Here is a 22,778-nt window from a genome sequence, read left to right on the forward strand (position 1 = left end):
TCGCCTGGCCCGGTGGTTGTCACACGTAGAGCAGCCCGTTCCCAGCTCCTCACAGGCTGGGGGAGCGCCTGTGCTGCTTCCTCCGGGAGAGGAACCCCCCCCCCAGAGCCGGGGCGGTGGGGAGGGGAGCTCGCACACGAACTAGGCCTCTGCTTTTCAGGGCGATCATGGGGATTTCCTCTGCTGTCTCCCACCAACGCTCCCTGTGGAGCCGCTGGACTCGGCTAAGATGGCTGACGAGCTTCCACAGGAGGATCTCGGCAGAGCAGAGCGTGATTTCTGCCCCGGGGATGCTTCAGCAGAGGAAACCGCCAGGTGTGCCTGTGAGTGTGGTTTCCAGGCCGTGGGGCCTGAGGCCTCGGGGCAGGAGAGCGTTCCACACAGCCTCCTCCAGCTTCCAGGAGGTCATGCTAACTAGTGAGCGTTATAGAGTGCAGCGGCTGCCCTTCTCCCGGGTGTCCGACAGCGATGTGGCTTTCTTTGAGCGCGTGATGCCAGGTAGAGTCATCACAAATCCGGAGGAATTGAAACCGTTTAATGTAGACTGGCTTAAGTCAGTCCGAGGTAAGTGAGCTTGGGTTTTTTTTTTGTTTGTTTTGGTAAAGCCGCCTCTCTGCTTCCGTTAAGGTATCAGAATGAAAAGTCTGCCAAAGAAAATCTCGTCTCTGTTTATAGCAGACCATGGCTTTACAGATCAGGCAAAATGAGTTTTCACCATAGAAAATAGTCGTTTGAGAGTTACCTAATTTCTGCTAATCTTTCAGGCTTTTGTTAAAAAAAAAAATATCTAAGCCCTGTTAAAGTATTTTTTTTTTCCTGGAACAAATTGGTTCAGTTAACAGTTCCTGAAGTTTTGGCGGAACCTCAGAAAACAAGTGTTGTGAATTTTCTGTTACTTTTGGCAAAGATTTTATGAGAATATAAAACATTTCTCATTGCCCCCACAGGCAACCAAGTCTATGTACACAAACAAAGCTTTTACAGTGCTTTAAGGGCAAGCCCGCTATTGAAAATGTTTGTTTTAGAAGTGCTTAAGATGCCTCTGCCTCACAGTGGAGGAAGTGGTGTTATTTTGGACATCATCATGCTTTACCAACTTGGTCACCTTTACCAAAACCTTTCTGACCTCTGTAGAGCCCACAACTTGCCTTGAGAGTCTGTTGCTTTCATTGCAGGCTGTAGCAAGCTGATGTTGAAGCCGCAGACAACAGCAGAGGTGTCTCAGGTTCTCAGGTAACGTGCGCATTTTCTGCTGTGCTCTCTGGTGAGGAAACTCAGGTTTATTCTGGGAGTGTCCGGCGGGTGAAGGAAACATCTGGGTGTTCAGGCACGGATTGCTCAAGCATTGGAATTGCTGAAGCTGTTTTCTTCTTGACTGCCTTGTCTTGTGGTTGAGCTCTGGTGACTTCAGCTCTCACTTCTGCTCCCCCCTGCCCTTGGACTGCCCGTGTTTCCTGAGGTACCTTTTGTTCCAGCTGCTCCCAGGGTGGGAGACACTGCATGCTGTTGCTAGCCAGGAGGTATGCGTGTGCTGATGGGTAGGCAGTGTTTCTTGTCAAAAAAACCCTACAAATTCCTAATTAGGAATGTTTTCACCTAGAGAGCTGAAATTTTTCAAGGCAGGAAGGGACTTCCACTTGTGCCTTGTATTTCCCAGTCCCACTGCTCTCCCTGGCCCTTGGCTTTTCTGGGGTGATGGTGTCATGTCAGTATCAGGCAGAAACAAAGGCGGAACTTTCATTTGTTGTACAAAACCCGATTCATCTTTCCTGGGCGAATGTCTTTGCAAAGGCTAAGGGGGCAGCAGCAGACTTCTCAAATCAAAGTTGATGGCTTTGAGTAAAACGGTCTTAAGAATGCTTAGTGTAGAGGAGAGAAGTGGAGCAGGGGAGAGATAAGCAAGTGGATTCAGTATTGATGACTTTTCTGCTCTAATAAATTGTCAAAATTAGATGCTGTACCAGTGCTCAAGAGGAGCAGTTGTGTTGAAGGGTTCAGGAGGGCCCATCTGAAAAAGTAAAGAAGGTTAGGCCAGAATCAGGTGGTTTGAGGAGCTAATGTTTTGTCCACTAAATCAGTAAGAGCCCTTCCCTGGTTCAGGGGTGGGAGCATGGCTCCAGTTGGGCACATGTGTGCAGGATCGCTGTTTGGCTGAAGAGTTACAAGCTGCGTGAACTTGCTTCTAGCTCTGTTAAAACATAGCTGGAGCACAGTAGAGTCAGGGCTTCTGAAGTAACTGCTGGTGCAGGGCAGCTTTGTGCCATCCATTGTGCAAGAAGTTTTGTGAGTTTGGAGAGGATGTGATGGGTGGTGCTTTGCAAGGATATGACAGGCTGGAACGTGGAGCTGCTGAGGCATAGGTGCACATGCTTTGTTGCCTACAGGGCCTTAATTTCTTGAGGGGAGGAGGAAGGCAGTAATTTCTTAAACCACTGCCAGAGGTCATCTGTCAGAGCCCACTGGAGAAGTCAAGTTGTTAACAGAGACTGCTACTTAAATAGCTCATGTATAAAGAGAGTGAGTTGTGATTTCCAGGCAGATGTTGGATGTTGGTGGCAGATCTGTTGATATGCACGGGGATAACCCCAAGTGTTTGTTCCTTTGCTCAGTGGTGGGGTGAGTTTAGTGAGGAGTTGTGATTTCTCACTTCTGCAGTGCATCGGTTGAATCTTTAGGCTAAACGCTGGTTAATTTTAAGGAGCGTTGAGCACTCTTGCAACAATAGACTTTCATGTGGAGGTGAAACTCTTGTGATAGACTGGATTAAAATGCATTCAGAAACCCTTTTTCTTGCAGGTACTGCTATGAGAGGAACCTGGCAGTGAACCCACAGGGGGGTAACACGGGCCTTGTTGGGGGCAGCGTTCCTGTCTTTGATGAGATCATTCTCTCCACTGCTCTCATGAACCGGATCATCAGCTTTGACAAGGTGTCTGGTAAATATCGTGGAGATGTGAGGCACAGAAATGAGCCCCAGGCCCTAAACCAGCCATTTCCCTGGAAGACGATAACTGCAGGATCAGCAAGGTTCAGCCCAGCAGCATCATAAGGGGCATCAGAGGTTTGTTTCATCCAGGCTCCTGCTGCTGCTGTAATCCTTAGGTTATAACACTAGCAGATGTAAAAATACATCTGGTGGCAGGAGGGAGAAGGAGATAAGAGAAACATGGGCATCCTACTATCTGTTCATAAATTAAATGAGAAACCCAGCAGGTGAAGCAGGATGACAGTGTTGAAGAAGGCACCTGGTAACTACGCTAGCAGAGGGAAGGGCGGGGTAGGGAAAACTTACAGGTTGTTTCGATTTGGAGAGTTAGGAATTAGGCCAGTTCGAGTATTTCAGTTCTTAAAACGGAGAGAGAGGGAGAACAACAGGCAGAGATGTACTTTGTGTCACTGTTTTACCTGTCCGGAGTTGTGGATGACCAGAGTTAAGGCAATGGTAAAGCTTCCCTCGCCTCGAGGAGGGGTGGGACAATGCCCTGTAGCATGCACAGACTCTTTGTGTGTTTAAATGAATCCTCAAAAGTTTTGGAGGAAGAGGGGGTTGCATCTGCTTGTGCTTACCCCACCTCTTGAGGTGGCACCTTCTTCTTGGGCATCAGCCTATAGCAGGACATTTATGTTTCAGGAATCCTTGTGTGCCAAGCTGGTTGCATCTTAGAGAAACTCAATGAGTACTTGGAGGAGCAGGGGTTTATCATGCCGCTTGACTTGGGAGCGAAAGGTAGCTGTCACATTGGTGGTAATGTGGCCACAAACGCTGGAGGCTTACGGCTCTTGAGATACGGCTCTCTCCGAGGGACAGTGCTAGGACTGGAAGTGGTAAGGCGAGTACCTGGCAGTTCCCTTCTGTGTTTAAACCTCTACTTCTTACTGTTTCCTGCAGTTCTAGCCCTTAGCTATCCGTTATGCAGACAAGTGCCTCTCCAGGCTTCCATGCTTAACTTTTCCTTATACGGCTCTTTGGAGAAGGGGCAACAAGTGTCTTCATGCGTGTAGCATCTGTTATTGCTACCGCAGTTTCCAGCTTCTACCTCTGTCCTTGCCGCCAGAAGTGATATTATGTGGTTTTCTAATCAGAGAAGCCAAAAGAAGGTAGGGAGAGGTTTGGTGAGGTTGGTTCCTCTGTGGAGCAGTGGGTCCCTGGAGCACTCTGCTAAATCCATCCTACAGCACTCTCTTCTAGTGGCTGCTCACTAGATTTTTAATAGAGCCGTTCCCTTTGGGTTTGTTTGGCTGCTGGCTTCCTCCTAGAGTCTTTCCTGTTCCTCAGCCTGCTTCTGCCCTACAGACCTGTGCCTCTCTGTGAAAAGGCTGGGATTAGTGGTTCTAAAAGATTTCAGGGCTTGGGAGCAGGGGGCTACTAGGAAATAAATTGGGTAGGTAACAAAAGCCTGGTTTGGTTTTATTGTGTAGGCCCAGAAATGAAAGCTTTTGTCTCTCAAGTTAGCACCTCTACCATCTAAACGCCCTTTAATAACATGTCTTAGAGGCATTCAGCCTTGATGTAAGGCTCAAGTGGTGGAGGACTTACCTAATTCTGCATAACTGTGTTCACTGTTTCAAATAGTGTTCCTTGTTTCTGTTGAATAATGGGAGCTGGGGCTGCAAAGAGTGTCTGATCTTGTCTAGCACTGGTAAGAAAAGTGGAGCAAACTTGATCGTCTGTTGTTACCTGTCCTGCTGGAACATGCGCAAACAGCACCGTAAAAAAAAAAAAAGAAGCAGGAAAGTTTGAGGGAAGACTTGGGTAGGATTTAGCGAGGAGGGAGAGCTGTCAATGGAGGAACGGTGGGAAGGGGCTGCAGCTGGTGTCCACTGCTCAAGGCTAGTGGCAGCTTTTTGTCAGCTTGGTAGTAGACCAGCTTATGACAGCAGATTTCTACGTAGGTGCTTTGACTGGGTCTGTGTATTCCCACAGGTGCTGGCTGATGGCTCAGCTCTGGACTGTTTGATGTCTCTGCGCAAGGATAACACTGGCTATGATTTGAAGCAGCTTTTCATCGGATCCGAGGGAACCTTGGGAGTTGTCACTGCTGTCTCCATACTGTGTCCTCAGAAACCAAAGGCTGTGAATCTGGCATTCCTAGGTAGGAGCCGACATTACTAATTTCACACCGGAATTCAGAGGCTGGAAAAGGAATAAGAATGGAGAGATGAAAGCACCGGTCAGCCTGCTGAGTGGAACTACCAGCATCAGCATGTGTCTGAGAAATAGTATGGTGCTGTATGTTAAAATACCTGTGCAGATATTTTATCTCTGTGGTGTAAACCTGTAAAATACCTGCAAGGGCAGGTTGCTCTGCAGGGGAAGGGAAGCCGGGAGCTTCGCAGGATGAAGGGGCAGGCAGGGCAGTGCCCTCACTGACGAGGGCCCGCTCTGCCAGTATGCGAGCAAGGTGAGCAGGGCAAGTCTGGTGACAGTAGGCAGAGGCAGCCACAATCCAGCGGTCGCTGCGTGAGCCCATAGTGACAAGGCAAGGCTGGGAAGTCAGGTCTACAGGTCAGGGTCTGTATCAGCAGGGTACCTGGCCAGGCACAGCTGCTTAAAAGCTGGTTTTGAGTCTCCTTTTTAGCAGAGTTGTTTGTGGGGAGCCTTCACTGAGACTTTTTTTTTTTTCTCTCAAAAACCTTCAAGGCCAGCAGGGACTCCTCAAATAGCTTGTTTGTATCAGATATGGCCTTGAGAGCAGAGAGCTAAATTGTTAGGAGGGGAAGAGTAGACTCCAGGTGCTGACAGACCTGTGGAATATGTGCAGTGGACCCCAGAATTTGCCTAGACTCTCACAGTAGCCTTTAAATTTCTCTTGGGTTGCCTTTTTGCCTGTGCTGAGCACTGAGGGTGGGGCAGACATTTTGGTATGAACTGTCTTAGGGTGTCCTTGCCACAGCAAAGACTAATTGCTATATATTCCTGCTCTTCTGCTCTGAAACCTTCCCCTGCTCAAACTATTGCAGGAACTGCTGATTTAAATCCACACAGGGTAACAGCTGACATTTTATGGAGATGGGAGAGATGACTTGAAGCCTGATAGACTTTTTAAAACTTTTTACAAGGTTGGGGAGGTGGGGGACGAGGGTGTTTCTTGTTCCTGATTCCTCTCTGTGTTCTCTCTGAAGGGTGTCAGAGTTTTGCTAAGGTTCTGGAAACATTTACGACCTGCAGAGCCATGCTGGGAGAGATCCTGTCTGCCTATGAGTTCATGGATGAGAAGTGCATGGAATTGGTTGAGAAACATCTCAAGCTGTCCAGCCCAGTGACAGGTAGCAGTGTCATTTGTGCTATAGAAAGAGGCATCGTACTGCTTGAGGATTTTTAGCCTAGTTTTTTTCTATATCTATGTCTATATCTATATATGTCAATGAGCGTGTGGGCATCCCTCATAATTTTTGTAGCCAGTATGCAATTCCAAACACATTTGGTGGAAGTCTTTAAAGGTAAGACTCTCTACTTCTACTTGTTCCCACAAAACTGCTAGTTTTCTGAAAAGCGGTGGCTAGGTAAAGGGTAGGGCAGGTAAGTGAAGTGCCCTACAGATAGAAGATTGCCGCTTAAGCTTTCTTTCCATGTGGCACCAGAGAATCTGGGCAGTAGGGCGACCTCCTGAAATGTGCCAAGTTTGGGAAAAACTCCAGAACCTGCACTAAACTCCTGTGCCTTTGCCCCAGACTATCTGCTTATTCTCTTCTCCCTCACTTTCAGGCAGCCCTTTTTATGTTTTAATTGAAACTTCGGGCTCCAGCTCGACCCATGACAAAGAAAAATTGAACAACTTCCTAGAGCAGGCCATGACTTCTGGTTTGGTCACTGATGGAACTGTGGCAACGGATGATAAGAAAATAAAGGCAAGTCATTGTTTCCTCTTGCACAAATCTCTGTGACGTGATTCTCTACTGGGATTTGTATTTTTAATAGGGAAATTTTCAGACTGATGTTTGGTATAAATGTCCCTGAGTGATCTGGTAGCTTATTTGGCATGTTGATTAAAAACACCAAGAGAGAATACTTACTACTGCTGATTCTTCCCAGAAAGCCTGAATATTTGGGGTTCCAGTGGATGTTTTCTAAAAAGATCAGAGTAATGGATTACATCTTTCAGTGGTTGCGGGGGTAGGGCCCGAACTGCCTGAAAACTATCGAAGCCGGAAGCTCAGTTGTCAGCAAGGAAGCAAAGGCAGCAAATGAGCAAAGTCCTGTAGGTCAGCGTGACAGTGTGTTGGATCTCACGCAACAAGACGAACACAAAGTGTGTCAGTGAGAAGGAAAGTGATTTGTACCTGCTTGGTAAACATGAGTCTCTTACATTGACCCATGTTTCTTCCAGCCCCCGTTCCCAAACTGGCCCTTGCAGGACAAAACTGGAGGAGGGACATCCCCACTTCTTGGGAAACCCAAAACAGATTTGGAGAGAATGACCACGCCTGTGTTCTTTCTGTTCGGGGTGCTGTCAAGCTTGAAGAGTTGTTGTATCACTTTACTGTATGATGCTGCCAAGAAAGCGTTTCACACTTTATACGTTATAAGCGTTATACATTATATAGCTTCCACGAGGCAGAGGGTATCGAGGGAAACCAGAAGTTGATGTTACATGCAGAGGATCAAGGCTCCTTTCCCTCCATACCCCGAAGCAAGGAACCCAAGAGGTACTTGGTTTATTTGGATTTCTTTGATTCATCAGACTCTGTGGAGCCTGCGGGAGAGGATCACAGAGGCCCTCACTCATGATGGCTATGTCTACAAATATGATATCTCTCTGCCTGTGGGAAAGCTGTATGATCTTGTGATGGACACCAGGGCTCGGCTGGGCCGGAGTGCCAAAAACGTGGTGGGCTATGGCCACTTGGGTAAGTGTAGATGCTGGGAAAGGAGGTGATTGCTCTTTTGTGCTCTGGGTTTTGCTGTGCAACTTCCTAGTAGTTTTAGAGGTGGTTTTTAGGTTAGCGAGAGATAAACTAAATAGCCGAGAGCTGTCAGAAGAGGAGGATGCATAAAGATCTGAATTTCATTGCTTTCTGTCTGTATTCCATATATTAACGGTAGGTTGATAGCCAGCCAGCCACTCAACTCATCTTGCTCTGTACTTTCTGTTTAAGTATGTTGGTTGTTTAATTGGACCATCAATTTGATTAATGTACTTAGACACATTTGGTAGATAGACACTCTTGTCCAAAGTGATTAGTCATATTGGAAATCAATTATGTCTGAGCCATTAGCCCTCCCAAAGAGAGTGATAAAGATAATGCAACAGAAAGGCAAGTACATTTGTGAGAATGCTTTGAAACTAATTTGATTTTACTGACAGGTAAATTGGTAGCTTAGCAGAACTGTCCTGTTGGTTTTTTGTGGGTTTTTGTTTTTTTTTTTTTCAAAAAAAAAAAAAAAAGAACAGAACATACTTCAGCATGCTTGATTTGAAAGACATGTGAAGACAAGTCTGCATAACAAAGGCTGCCTCTGTTAGCTCTTGGTATTAAGGATTAAGCTGTGTACTGTGAGGGTTTGCTGGGATGCAGGAAGAGGTTCCGGAGTTAGAATGAGTAAGTTGTGTTTATCTTTGTGTTCTGTCTTCTGAATACCCAGCAACTGTGTGCTTAATCAAATACCATCACGCGCAAGTGGTAAAAGGAAAAGTGTTCTTCTTTCTTTGTTTCTGTTGACACAGTGCCAAAGTGCATTTAGAACATTGCACAAACATAATAGGGAGGAGAATGTGATGAAGGGCCGTATTAATATCTAGTGGTCATTATGAAATAGCATTGGGGAGGTCTTTGCCGTGTTGTCTCAGTAGTGGGACAGTAATTAATGCAGCACGGTTGTTTGAATTTCAAAATCACAGGAGTGGGAGTTTGAAAGTAGCTTAACTTGGAACGCTCCCTCGAATATTGTGCTGAAAGCATGGAAGAACAAAGATCCTGTTTGAATTACTTGTGCGTGGAGAGGCTTAATGTTTGTAGAAGGACAGTGAACTTGTCCTTTTTTTGCACCGTTTGGAGATGAACAAAGGCACCTTTGTTTTAGTACGTGGAGGAGACAGTAACGATCATCTGTTGGAGGGCCACTGAGTTTTTCTTACAGACTCACCCCTGCAATGTTTTCTTCCAGGAGACGGAAACTTGCACTTGAACATCACAGCGGAGTCCTATAGCCATTCCCTGCTGGATGCCATTGAGCCATTTGTGTATGAGTGGACTGCAAGATACAATGGCAGTGTCAGTGCAGAGCATGGACTGGGCTTCAAGAAAAAGCAGTTCATTCAGTACAGCAAACCTAATGAGGCAGTCTTTCTAATGCAGCGTTTCAAAGCCATGTTAGACCCTAAAGGGATCCTCAATCCGTACAAGATGCTGCCCTCCAGTTCCTGAGAGCAACATGCACTGAGAAGTGAGCAGATGCCGTAACCAGCTCGGTAACTGCACTTTAGCCATAAAACAAACTGGTGGATCAAGCAAGCACGTGGAATGCTCCTTGGTTTATTTCTTTAGTGTGACGGAACAAGTAAAGGAAAATGATTCCTCTTTTCAGGGGTGCCCACTCTTTCTGAAGAAGAGCTCATTACTGGTTTTGACCCTGTGGGTTTCCTATTTAATCTGAACACTGAAACCAAGCATACGTGTACTGTGTGTGGATATTCCAGCTCTCTTTCCCCTTAGTTTGCTCTGCTTTGTTAGTGAAGTGACACCAGCCAGAGGAGGCATTTTCTCACTTGGGGTGTGCAAGCGAAGCATCAGAGGCACAGGAGGAGAACCTGTGGATGCTGTACCACCATGTCCAAGTGAAAGTGTTGCTCTCCCTCACTTGTTTTGATCTAATACGCTTGTCCAAAAGCCCATAACGGCATCAGATTATGGCCTTTTTAGTGGTGCTACCTGCAGGCTGTCCCCAATAGGCATCAGTGTTGTCCCACATACAGCTTTGCAGTCCTGGAAGGACTGGTCAGAGCAGAGATGGTGCCTGGATACTACTTCTGGGTAGTATCAACTGGAGGGGAAGGGTTCTCACAACGTCTATCTGGCAGTTATTTCCTGCTTCCTTGTCTTCCAGTCTCCCTTGTCTTCTTGATTTGCTCTGGTAGAGGGCAAGAGCCGTTATCCTAATGATTCACGTAAAATCTGTATCACTCGCAACCAGCAAACTAGATTAGGCTGGGTGGAGATAACGACAGGGATGTTAAAATCACCCGGAGTTTTCTCTGCACTGTGCATGTGGTGCATTAAGGCAAAAGAGATTTCTGTGTATACCAGTACTAATTTACTCCCCCGCAGTGCCCAGTTAGCCTGACAGAGGTGATTCTGAGGCTCCCGGCCAGTGGGCAGACTGGTGCCTGCATCCAGTGCCCTGCTCGAGTTGGTGAGGCCGCAGAAAAGTCCAGGCAGCTGTTACCCAAAAGCAGCTTGGAAGATCTGGCAATAGTCAGCAAAATAAAATAGTAGGAAAATAAAGTCAGCCTGTCTGGTGTTCAGAGGGATCTCTGAGTGCAAAAGAGGCATTAAAAAAGTGGGCTTACTCCAGCAGGAGGGTGAGAGAGAGAAGGTGATGGTGTGGGGAAAGTGTCAGAAGTCAGCTCAAGACCTAACGGAAGGGGAGTGTGATCTTATTTTTAAAGTAGGCTGATTTTACTCATGTGCATTTTCTCATCACTTTTCTATGCCCTCTCACAAGCACGTGTCACCTGTGCTGCATATCCATATATATGGTCTGGCCAGGGACGCTTGTGGGAGGGTAAGGGATGTTTGGATGGGTCTTTTATACCTCTTAGGAGTCGTTGATTATTGTAGAATGATCCTTTTGACTCAGGATCTTGCTTAATCATCCACAAACCCCACGCACTATCTCCGTTTCCTCAGCTGGAGTGTTTTTTAGTAAAGATTTTAGTAAGGCATTTGGTAGCGTCCCTCACAGCATCCTGCTGGCCAAGTTGTCCAGCTGTGAGACGAGCAGGCACACGGGCGTGCTGGATGAAGAACTGGCAGGATGGCAGGGCTCAAGGGCTTGCAGTGAACAGGGCTATATCTGGCTGGTGGCCGGTCACCAGCGGTGTTCCTCAGGGCTCAGTCCTAGGGACAGTGCTGTTCAGTATTTTTAATTGGTGATCTGGATGCAGGGGTTGAACACACCATTAGCAGTTTTGCTCACGATACCAAACCGGGAGGTGCTGTTGAATCTCTCAAGGGACAAGAGGTCTTGCAGAGGGATACGGATAGATTGGAGCATCGGACAATCATCAGCGGCATGAAATTCAACAAGTCCAAGTGCCGTACACTGCACCTGGTGTTAGAAAACAGTTAAGTAACGAGCTGTACTATTAGGGAGTGTTTGCAAGAGTTGGAGGACGATGCCTTGGTGACTGAACATGGTGGGGCCCATGGTGATTAATGATGACGGGAAAGACTATGTTTTGTAGTTTCAAGTATCTAAGAAACAGATAAGCGGCATACCAGAGACGCCAAGCAGAACATCGAGGAACTTGGATAGAAAACAGACGCTGAAACTGAGTCAAAAGGGATAAGGTGAAAAGGATAAGGTGAGGAAGACGTCTTACTTCATACGAGGAAGCCTTCTTACTTCATCAGGATGACCGCCGCCGACCACTAGAGGGAAGACGAGCATGCGCAATAAGAGAGGCTGATGTCGCAATAGGATGAAGTAATCTGTAATGCATATGTATTAGATAATGAAGCAATACTTACTGAATATGTATGAGATTGTGCAACCAAGAGAATATAAAATGCATATCTGGCGAGGCAGTCTTCGGAGCCAAATTTGGGTGCGTACCCCTGGTTCCCAGTGCCTCGAAATAAAGCACCGCGTATAACCTGGATACGTGGTTATGTGTTTGTCTCTGCGCTAACACTGGGATGGGGTAACATCTGGCACAAGTATAAACTGGGAGAGGAATGGCTGGAGAGCAGCCCTGCAGAATGGGACCTGGGGGTGCTGGTTGGCAGCCGGCTCAATGGGAGCCCGTAGGAGGCAAGGGATGCGTCAGACACAGTACGGCCAGCCGGGCAAGAGAGGGGATTATCCCACTGTACTCGGCGCTGGTGTGGCCTCACCTGGAGCACTGTGTGCAGTTCCTGGTCCCACCACTTAAGAAGGATGTGAAGGTACTTAAATACATCCAGGGGAGGGCAACAAAGCTGGTGATGGGGCTGGAAGGCATGTCCTGTGAGGAGAGGCTGAGGACTTTGGGTTTGCCTAACTTGGAGAAAAGGAGGCTGAGGGGCAACCTACAGCTTCCTGAGGAGGAGACATGGAGAGGGAGGTGCTGAGCTCTTCTCCCTGGGATTCAGTGATAGGATGCATGGGAATGGTTCAAAGCTGTGCCGGGGGGGGTTAGAGTGGACATGAGGAAGCGTTTCTTTACCGAGAGTGCGGTCAGATGCTGGAACAGGCTTCCTAGAGAGGTGGCCGATGCCCTGAAGCGGACATCAGTTGGACTAGGTGATCATTGTAGGTCCCTTGTAACTGGACTATTCTGTTCTGAGATGGGGTTTTTTTTGTTGCAGTCTGTCTGTTTTGAGATGACAGGAGAGATTGTCATTTACAGTCTGGTGTACAAAACCACATTGTCACCCTCCAGAGGGCAGGCCAAGCCATCTGCTAGTGAGTCATCGTCTGATCTGCTCAGTGTTTGCTAGTCATATCCGGATTTACCAATAAATGTCAGTCTCTCAACCCGGGCTCTATTGTACCCAAATGAAGCAGGTGATTGGGAAAATCCAACAGGGATTTGCCAGAGGTAAATCATGTCACTAACCTCACCACCTTCTACAACAAAATAACATTTTCTGTTGACACGGGGAGAGCAGCGAATGTTATTTGCCTGGATGTCAGCAAAGTGTCCCACGCTGTTTCCCACAGCCTTCTCCCGGACAAGCTGGCAAGATGGAGATGGGATGGGTGGTCTGCGAGAGGGGTAGGAAACTGGCTCACAGGCTGTGCTCAGAGGGTGGTGATCAATGGTTTTTACTTGAGTCTACTGGTTTGGGAGGCATCACCGGACTCCATGAGACAAAGCAAGATGGTTGTCTTACCCAGTAGCCGTCTTCTCCATGAGCTACTTTTCAGTGATTTCTGCTCTTCCGCAGTGCAGTGAAATAGGTGTTCCATCCAGAGCCTTTTTCTTGGAAGAAAATCATCCTCGAGTCTTTTTTCCTTCTCCTTTTAACCAGAACACCATCTCTACAAGGCTGCAAACCGTCGAATTGGATTAAGGATGATGGCGTACCCTCAGCACTGTCTTGCAACACCCTTCACGATACAATTCTAAGGTCACAACTCCCTCAACTTGGCTGCACAGATGCTTTTAAGAGAAATACCTCCGTATGTTAGCAACCTGTAGTGCCAATATCTAGGCCTGCCCCTCTGGTCTCTTCCCCTCAGCTCCTTCTTTCTCTCCGCTATCAGTGCGCTCCCCACCTCTCCTTTCCTGCCTCAGGACCACTCAGAGAGGGGCTGATCATCTTCTTCTGGGGTCAAGCGGAGCGAACGATGCCATCGGTAGCAAAGAGGAGGCAGAATGTGAAATGCAGTCAGCCTGTGCTGCTTCTGTATCAGGTGATGCAAAACCATGGAAAGTCCGTGAAGAAATACACAGGATTCCCTTTTGCCAAGTTAAGCTGATGCAGCTCGTTCTTTCCGGATCTCTGCCTTTTTCCTATGCCATTCTTTCTCTTTTTTTTTTTCTCCCCAAACCACTGACCATAATCGTTTAAAAATACAGGCTTTACACGTGAATGGTTCTTTTTGGGAAGCGGAACTTTCCATAGTGCTTTTTTTTTTCAGCTACATATGGAGCGAGTGCTTGGGAGGGGGTCAGGGCCGGCAGATAACCTGGTGCTGTGGCCAGGGAAATTCTGCCACAGCTACATTTACCCATCTCCTTTACACATGAAGATCCTTAAGCTCAATGTAAGTTTACCGTTTCAGCTGAACAATGGAGCGATTACCCTGAGGAAATAGAAGGGAGGAGTTATTGTAGAGTTATTTTTCAGCGTCTTTCCTAGGTCTTAAACACTAGTGTTATCCTTCTCTTCCACATTCTCAATGATGCTTTCAAATATTGGTTCGCTGTTGTACATAGAAGGGAGAGAAAGGGTGGGCACATATGGGGGGCGGGAGGGGGGAGGGGCTATTTTTATAATCGTAGGAATTTCTTGTCCAAAATTCTATTTTTTTCTGGGACGGACTTAAATATTAGAACGGTGTAGATGCGGATGCTCAACGCTGTGAAGCAGTGGTCTTCTGGCACAGAGAGGAAGCACTTGGCTCTCTGTACTGGTTTTGGGGGCGACAGAGTTAATTTTCTTCGTAGTAGGTGGTATGGCACCGTGTTTTGGATGTGTGACAGTGTTGATAGCACGGGGATGTTGTCGCTGTTGCTGAGTGGTGCTTGCACAGCTGCAAGGTCTTTTCTGCTTCTCACCCTGCCCCACCAGTGAGCAGGCTGGGATTGGGTGAGAAGCTGGGAGGGGACACAGCTGTGACAACTGACCCCGACCGTTAACGTGTGATGGAACCCTGCTTTCCTGGGGATGGCTGAACACCTGCCTGCGATGGGACGTAGTCAAGGGATTCCTTTTGCTTTGCTTGTGCGCACAGCTTTAGCTTTACCTGTTAAACTGCCTTTGTCTCAACCTGTGAGTTTTTGCACTTTTACCCTTCCGATTCCCCTCCCCATCCCGCTGCGGCTGTGTGGGGCCGAGCTGCCCACGTGGGCTGACCCACAACGCCCTTCCCTAAGCCAGCAGGCTCACGGAGTGGAGGCACTACGGAGCTATTAATTCAGCATCCTGCCTGGTTAACTAATTCTGCATCATTTGGCTGACCTTCGCTGCTTCCAGCCTCAGAGCAGCCCAGCCCCGCATGAAACCAAGTATTTCTGCATGGCATCATATTTTTCTGCGTAACCAAAGCTGACGATTCGGGTACGACACCCCAGGAGAGAGCAATGAATCAATTGTAAAAGTGTAAAAAAAAAAAAAAAAAAAAAAAACAAAACCAAAACACAGCGGTCTTTTTGTGATTCGTGGGCTCTACCAGCTTCTGAGGGAGAAATCGCACAGCTGACGTGTATAATGGAACAGGAGAAAGAAATCTGTTAAAGGTGACCCACCTGCCAGCAGCAACTGACACCGTGCCAAGAGTAACCCTAGAAATTCTTCGTAAAACAGCACGTTGGCTCACGTTCTACCAAGAAACTCAAGGAAAGCAACCCTATACCTTGCTAATCTCTGAATCTCAATAAGCGCTTGAGTCGGGGCTGGCCTGAGGAAGCTGTGATTTAAAAAGAAATGCTGTGTATTTGGGGTACTCTGAAAACAGCAACGCAGGTGGAGGATGCCGGAATGCTGAGGGCTTGGCTCTTGGTGTGGCAGGTTGGGCCATCAGCATGTAAGGGTTAGAAAGGTGTCACCATGGGTGGGGAGGGAGAGGGGACCACATCAGGAGGTGCATGAGAAGTGGTATGGCCATAAAAGACCAAAAAGCAACAGCTTAATCCCCTTTTCTGGGCTGGGAGACACGGGTAAACTCTTTGTTGCTTGAATGAGGAGAGCATCAACTCCATCCCTGGCATGGTGAGCAGGGGGATTATCCCACCTCCAGACCTGCAGGACAAATCCTGCTCTCCCGAGGCAATTTGCAACAGTCAAACCCAGTTTGTGAAGTGCTGGTGTACGGGAACCTTGGTGGAATCTCAAATTCCTGTGTAATGCAATTTGTGACGGTTGTTAATAACACCAGAAAGTCACTCTGTAGACAAACAGGAAAATAACACCTGTTTAGGAGCAGGAGCAGCCTCTCCCAAGGCCAAGATAGAGATAAGTCTCTAAGATCTTAACCTCTGGCTATAATAATTGTGTGTTTACTGTGGAAGAGTTTGAAGTCTGACTGTTTTAAGGGCAATTCGCAACAGGTGAACACCGTTCCTGTTTTGCTGTTGTCCCCCCTTTCCTGCTGCCGAATGCGTTTGGCAGAGAATCGTAGTCCTAAACCACCGAGCAAGAAGTGGAGGAAAGGCACGGCAGGCACCAACCACGGCACCGAGCAGGGACGGGGCACTGAAGCAGTAATATGACGGTGTACAGGGTGACGAAGGGGCCCTCCACGCCTCCCTCCCACAGCCAGAAGATGAGGGGGTCCCTGCTAAATCCTTACCTCCCTGCAAACCCGCTGCAAACCCGCTGTGTCTCCCGAGGCAGCTCTTTGTACCTGCCTTAATGTCACGCCGTATCAGTGCTTTTCATGGCTTACTAATTTCCACCCACCCCTGGGAACACCTAGCCACTCCCTTTGTCCTCACCTATCCCAGCCATTTATAGCAGTGATGGGATGCTAGAAATAGAGACGCGTCCACTAAGAGCCAGAGGAACCCGTAGGCGAAAGGAGTTACGGAGAGTCGATTTGCAAAGGAGATATTTTCTAGCTGGCAGTGGCGAGGCAGCATGAAAAGCCCTGTGTGCACTTCAAGGTAAGGGGAGAGGGAGGTGAATGCTATGGGTGCGGAATTTAAAACGCGGTTCGTAGAAAGGTCTGGTTCGGGTAATCCCTCTAAGTTGTGAATAACCTGTAGAGTTAGTTATATCTCGCCCCAGGGCAGAGATTAATTTCACCGTGAACATTTCCTGCCTGTATTCCTGGTCTTTTAATTTGAAAGAACCTCATTAGGTCAACACAGAGGTCTGTTATTTTCAGCTTCAGCCAAGCGAAGGGGAAGGTTGTCCCAAGCCTTAAAGTATCTGTAGTGGCACCTCCAACTTGCGACCCGAGAAGTAGTTTTCCCTCTTTTCTTCCAAGCTGGGACATGGTCGGAAAGGCAAGTCGAAGCTCCGGCAGGAGCCCTGCTGACAGCTCCGCCAGTTTTTTAGCTTCGTAGAAGAATTTGGGGTCTTGGCAAGCAGCTCCCAAAGTGCTTCCTCAAAGGGCTCCCAGGCTGGTTGCGTCTCTTGTGGGCTTCCGTAATTTTTGGTGATGTTTGAATTGTGGCTCTCTCTCTTGAACTTTGCTTTGTATTAACGGGGCCGTGGTGGGTTGACCCCGGCTGGGCGCCGTGTGCCCACCAAAGCCGCTCTCTCGCTCCCCTCCTCCGCTGGGCAGAGGAGAGAAAATACAGCGAAAGGCTCCTGGGGTGAGATAAAGACTCCCAAGGAGACATCACTCACCCATTACTGTCACGGGCAAATAGTCTCGACTTGAGGAAATTAGTTTAATTTATTCCCGATCAAACTCAGACTAGGGTAATGAGAAATAAAAATTCGATCTTTCTTTCCCTCCACCCCTCCCTTCCTCCTGGGTTTAACTTCACTGCCAAATTCTCTCCCTCCTCCCCCCACGTGGCTCAGGGGGACAGGGAATGGGGGTTGTGGTCGGTTCATCATCACAGAGCGATCAAAGGAATTCGGATTGTCTCACCCTTGTCCCCCTACCAGGCCCGGGACCACAGAATTAAGAAATACTGATGAAAGGCTGCCTGAAGCTATGTCTTGAAACCCTTCATGCAGACGCTGTGCTGCAAATTCATATCGGAGGTTGGGGCCAGCTGGGGCTGAGGGTCTTGCCCACTTTTGGGAAGGGCTCTTCTGCTGAAGGATTTCCCACTTTGGCTGGGAAAGGGTTGGAAAAGTTAGACAAGGAAAGCGCTGTCGTGCAAAGCAAAGCTGGAAGCCAAGGTGATTCGGGGCGGGTTTGTGTGGCGAGTAAAGTCAAACGGTTTTCTGCAGTGCCATGGTGGTGGTGTAACATCGCCACCTGTCTCCGCGCTTCCACTGTGTTTGCCTTCGGCTGGTGGCTCACGCAGCTGGCTACGATAGCCATGTTTTTACGTGCAGCTCTTCGTGTTCCATTGGACTTTGGTCCCATCTTCTCTCCGGTTTTCCGTGGCTCGATCCAGGCTGCCACAGCCCAGCTTGTCGTACTCTGCCCAGTCGGTGGGAGGCTGTAGACCAGCTAAAGCTGGTGGTTGCACTCTCATGAGGCCAACTGGAAGGAGCGATTCAGTGTCTTTCCCATGGTACGAGCTGGAGGCTGTGAAAGCCACCACCCTATGCAGCAGGACCATGTGTTGAGGACCTCCTGGCCAGAAGGACAGGAGAAAGGACCACCCCATCGACCCTCAGACTGGGCAGGCTTGGAGCCTTCCATGCTCGCTTAGGAGAGTGGGAACCACGAGTGTGACCATCCCACACTGTAAACGGGACTATATCATCTCAGAACAACTTAAAGCCCAAGTCAGGTCTGCCGCAGTTTGGTACTGGCGGCCGAAAACATGGAATTCACATGGGGTTAAGAAAGCTTTTAAGATCAGAGAAGTCAGATCAAGCTTGGTGATGAAAAGTTCCTTTTTGATGGGCATCAGACTTTCCAAACACCCTGTTCGTGTCCCAGCTAGAATGCACTGGTGGAGATAAGTGCTGATTGCCTAATTAATGCTATAAGAGACCCACCCCTCGTCATTATCCAGACAAAACTTGGGTAGATGAGGTGCTTAGTCCAAAGGGCTCTGAGCTCAGGTAGTTTAAGGTCTGGCCAAGATGAGATCTGATGAAAGGGAGACCTGGGTGAGGCTGAGCACAAGCTGGGAGGAAGAGCTGTCGCAGCAGGGAAGCAGTCCTCTTGTTGGAAAGCAAGGTGTAATTAGTCCGTTACAGGTGCTATTGGGTTATTAATCGCTTTTCTGTGTTGAAAAGTCTCAGTTATATTGGAAAAAAAAAAAAAAAGCAGTTTAGTATTTCTTCGAGATCCCCATCTTCTGGAGTGATGCAATTGCAGGAGCTGCTCAGATTTCCTACCGAGGAACTCGTTACACCCCTACAAAGGGCTTATTTTCTAGTGAATGAACTGGAACTTTGAGCAGTGGATGAGCTCTAAACCCCCGGAAAACCAAAAGAAAAGCAAAATAAAAGGCAACAGAGCGGGGAGGCTGTCAGAAGAGCTTCACGGGCTCTGCCCGAAGTGGGCTATGTCTCGCTAAAGGCCAAAATTAGGACAGTGATAGGTGAAGGTTCTTAAAGGTCCCTTCCGACCTCAACAATTCTGTGATTCTATGAAAGTGCAGTTTCTCACTGTCCTGCCTCTAATGCCGGAGCTGCTGTCACAGCTCAGGCAGCCAAAGGTGGGTGGCACCACGGAGATGTAAAATTGTGGTCCCAGTGGTAAAAATTCCCAGTGGCAATATGCAAAGTTTGGTTGTTAGCGTTCGGGGAAGGACTACCATGTAAAAATCCACTGAAACTCATCTTTCTTTCTTTCTTTCTTTCTTTCCAGGCATATCAAATATTTCGTCATTTTCAGCCTTTGCCTGGGACTCATCTTCCTGTCAGGATACTTCCATATGAAGAATAAAACTTATGTGTAAGTGAAGCAGAAGCAAGGTTGCGTGACTTCATCTGCTCAGGGCAGCAAGGATCTGACCTGTGACGCTTGATTTAACTCTCATGAGGTTTTAAGCTAATACTGGAAGGGCAGCGGCCCAAAGTTAGGTCCTAGATCCGCATTTGGGCAGGCAAGGGATCAAATTAGCCAAAGTGCAGCTCTTCGGGGCAAAACCAGCCATATGGAAAAGGAAAAGGGGATCGAGCTGAAGCCTTTGGGTAAGTGAGGACCTGGAGAAGCAGAAAACCGTTCAACATCTGTGCCTGAGGGCTGGGGCTTGTTTGGGTTGGTGCCTTGCACCAGCTGCAGGTGTGGTATGAGAAGGAGAACCCAGTTGGATTTGGGTTTGCCAGGTCCCCGAGATGGGGTACGGCACTGGAGAGGCTGTTTTCCCCATCTTTTGCCTTCCTGCAGAATCTCGAAGAGCCATGACGAGCTGCTGCATTGCCATGCCAAGACTAACGTCATGTTCCTCAAGACCCACAAGACTGCCAGCAGCACCATCCTGAACATCATGTTCAGGTTTGCGGAGAGGTACGACCTCACCGTCGCCCTCCCAGCTGACCAGCTCGTCCACCTGGGCTACCCAGAGACCTTCGTGGCCCAATTTGTGGAGGGATTTCAAACTATAGGTCAAAACTACAACATCATGTCCAACCACCTGCGGTTTAACCGCTCAGAGGTAAGAAAGAGCCACGACACCTGTGGAGAAGCATGGTTGAACAAGCAGTGCCTCCGGACTAATGGCCTCTGTTCTTACTCCCCACAAATAGGTGCAAAAGGTGATGGCAGTAAACACCTTCTACTTCTCCATCTTGAGGAACCCCATTTCTCTGCTGGAGTCTTCCTATGTCTACTACAAGGAGGATGTCCCTGCCTTCAAGACCTCCAAGGACGTGAACGAGTACCTGGCGTCACCCACGAAGTATTACCGTCCGGAAAATTACAAGCAAAACATATATGCCCGGAATATCATGTGGTTTGACTTTGGCTATGACAACAATGCAGAAGACGACACAAATTACATCCAGGTGGTCTTGAAGGAGATTGAACAGAACTTCCACCTGATCTTGATAGCAGACTACTTTGATGAGTCCATGATCCTCTTGAAGCACACTTTGTGCTGGGATCTGGATGATGTGATTTACTTTAAGCTCAATTCCAGAAGCCAGGACACTGTCCAGACCTTGACTCCAGAAAGCAAGGAGCGGATAAAAGCGTGGTGCTCGCTGGACTGGAAGCTCTACCTGCACTTCAACCAGACCTTCTGGAGGAGAATTGAGGAGACCATAGGATTTGAGGAGCTGGAGAAGGAGGTGAATCATCTGCGAACGAGACAGAAGGAGCTCATGGAGGTCTGTCTCTCGGACAAGGAGCCAGTGGGGAAAGATCACATCCACAACAAAGATTTCCTGCCTTTCCAGTCAGGGGCTGCAAATATCCTTGGGTACAACCTTAGACAAAACTTGGACAACTGGACTCTCAGAACCTGCCAGAAAATGATTATTCCAGAGCTCCAGTACACATCCTATCTTTATGCTGTTCAACACCCGCACAAGAAGAGGAAGCCGTTTGGCTTGCCCTTGATGTGGACCAAGTTCCGGGAGAAGACGCACTTCCCAGCTCCCAACTAGGGCACGCGACAATCCACTTGGGGTTTCCCACTGCTTTCCATCACCCCACGTCTGGCGTGTGGCTGGCCCACAGGACTGTTGCGCACGAGGGGTTGGGGGCTTTGTTCGGGGCCGCTGAGCCGGTGGTGGGTCCCTTTTTGGGGACGTTGAGCCAAAGACTCTGCATTGGTCGGATCCTGCATGATCCCTCCTCTCAGCTCCCAGGCAGGGGGACAGCCTGCTGCCGCTGAGTGCTGGGCAGGCTTTCAGCTGGCGTAGACCTTCCTGCCTCTTAATCATTAATCACGGGCTGAATCATTTTGTTTGCATTCAACTTTATTTAATCGCTGTCCTTACATCCAGGCTGGTCACGGTTCACTAGAGCAAGTCCTGATTTTTGGCGTTTAGGGGGGAAAAAAAGGGGAGGGGGAGGCAAACAAGGAGGAGAGCGCAATGAAGGGACTCAGCGCTCGAAGGAGTAGGAGAAATGTAGGGTCTCCCGTCCAGCAGCATCTGCTCTCAATGATGTCTAACCGCTGGGTGATGCCAGGGCTGCTTTTGGGATGGGAGGCCAGCAGCCTTTCCCCACCGGCACAGGTGACGTCCCTCTCCCATGTGTCATGAGGTGGGGGGGGGTCCTCGGCACCACTTGGGACCTCTTGGCGCTCCCCTGGAAGGGGCCATTTTGTGGCTTCACCCCTCGCTCTTGGGCGAGGGTCCCAGAGGCTTTGTTGAGGCCCCCCCCCCACCTTGCTGTGTTGGCCAAACTCTTCCACACCAATGAGGAGAGGGGTGGAGGGAGGCACAGCCGCTGCTTGTTTAGGGTATGACCTCATTATTAAAGGAGGTAATTAAACCTTCCTGCGCCATCTCTGCTCATTTCCCAGCTCCCCGCTGCCGCTCCAGTGCTGGGAAGCTTCGCTAGCAGCAAACCTGACGGCTTTGGCGTCACGGTCATTTAATGATGGCCCATCGACGGTTTCCAACACACCTGCCCTCCCCGGTGGTGCAATATTTCAACGTTTAGCCAGCGCCTCCCCGCTCATGCCGTTTGGGGACTGAACGGTGCAACTGGGTTGATGGATCCAGGGTCCTTCAGCTTGCAACTTTGGGAGGGTGAAGCAGCCCGGCAGCGTCTCAGCCCAGGAAGCGGGAGAGATGCTGTCAGAGGGGAGCGGGACAGGGATTTCCCTCAGCTGTGTTTAAACCCGGCAGGGAATCCAGCTGAGGTAAGGGTTAACCTCCTGCGGCGTAATCCGTGCTCCTCCGCAACCGCAACCGGTGTGATGGACAACAGGAGCAACCAGGAGATTAACCGTTAGGGTTTTCTGCTCCAGCAACCCTAGCTAAAATTAACCAGGCTTAGGAGGTGTTTGTAACGAGCCGGGGCGGAGGAGACGGCGGCCTCATGTGTTCAGCCTGGGCAGTCCCCGGGGCCTTTCCCGGCCAATTCTGCAGCCAGAACGTGGGCTTTCACCTTGGAGCCTCTGACCCGTGACTTGCTGTATGCATTCTGCCAAAACCCTTTAGCTTAACTGTTGCCAGGGATGCAATATAAACATCCAAACAATTTCTTAACAGCTGATGGGTGTGCAGGTTGGGGGGGTCCTGGGAAGGCTGGGACCCTCCAGACCACAGGCTGGGGTGGACCACGGTGAACACGGGCTGCAACACCTGGGCAGGGTGGTCTGGCCTCTCCCAGCCTGCCGGAGGAGGGAAACTGAGGCAGGAGATGCAACACCCCCACCCCCCCCCCAGCCCCCTTGCCACCCCCCCTTGGGGGGGTGGGT

At 48.9% G+C, this 22,778-nt stretch overlaps 2 protein-coding genes across 2 annotated transcripts; both read left to right on the forward strand.

Annotated features, from left to right (window-relative positions):
* The first annotated feature begins 167 nt into the window (after positions 1-167).
* Positions 168-9,366, forward strand: D2HGDH (D-2-hydroxyglutarate dehydrogenase). The gene is made up of 9 exons (XM_009885387.1): positions 168-564; positions 1,176-1,233; positions 2,797-2,936; positions 3,632-3,825; positions 4,925-5,093; positions 6,124-6,267; positions 6,707-6,849; positions 7,683-7,848; positions 9,107-9,366. Exons 1-9 carry the CDS (start codon positions 168-170, stop codon positions 9,364-9,366), a joined length of 1,671 nt encoding a protein of 556 aa, XP_009883689.1.
* A 7,083-nt stretch (positions 9,367-16,449) lies between these two features.
* Positions 16,450-21,009, forward strand: GAL3ST2 (galactose-3-O-sulfotransferase 2). Its single transcript, XM_009885399.1, has 4 exons — positions 16,450-16,475; positions 19,268-19,354; positions 19,790-20,057; positions 20,149-21,009. Exons 1-4 carry the CDS (start codon positions 16,450-16,452, stop codon positions 21,007-21,009), a joined length of 1,242 nt encoding a protein of 413 aa, XP_009883701.1.
* The last annotated feature ends 1,769 nt before the right edge of the window (positions 21,010-22,778 follow it).

The sequence above is a fragment of the Charadrius vociferus genome, unplaced genomic scaffold (assembly GCF_000708025.1).
Source record: "Charadrius vociferus isolate BGI_N301 unplaced genomic scaffold, ASM70802v2 scaffold1285, whole genome shotgun sequence".
Lineage (NCBI taxonomy): Eukaryota > Metazoa > Chordata > Aves > Charadriiformes > Charadriidae > Charadrius > Charadrius vociferus.

Bases quoted from the DNA above. Each gene is read 5' to 3' on its own strand.
- D2HGDH (XM_009885387.1), top strand. From the start codon at position 168: ATGGGGATTTCCTCTGCTGTCTCCCACCAACGCTCCCTGTGGAGCCGC. The intron at 1,234-2,796 runs GTAACGTGCGCA...TTTTTCTTGCAG, and splicing joins GAGGTGTCTCAGGTTCTCAG to GTACTGCTATGAGAGGAACC. The intron at 5,094-6,123 runs GTAGGAGCCGAC...TTCTCTCTGAAG, and splicing joins TGTGAATCTGGCATTCCTAG to GGTGTCAGAGTTTTGCTAAG.
- GAL3ST2 (XM_009885399.1), top strand. From the start codon at position 16,450: ATGAAAAGCCCTGTGTGCACTTCAAG. The intron at 19,355-19,789 runs GTAAGTGAAGCA...GCCTTCCTGCAG, and splicing joins ATGAAGAATAAAACTTATGT to AATCTCGAAGAGCCATGACG. The intron at 20,058-20,148 runs GTAAGAAAGAGC...CCCCACAAATAG, and splicing joins TGCGGTTTAACCGCTCAGAG to GTGCAAAAGGTGATGGCAGT.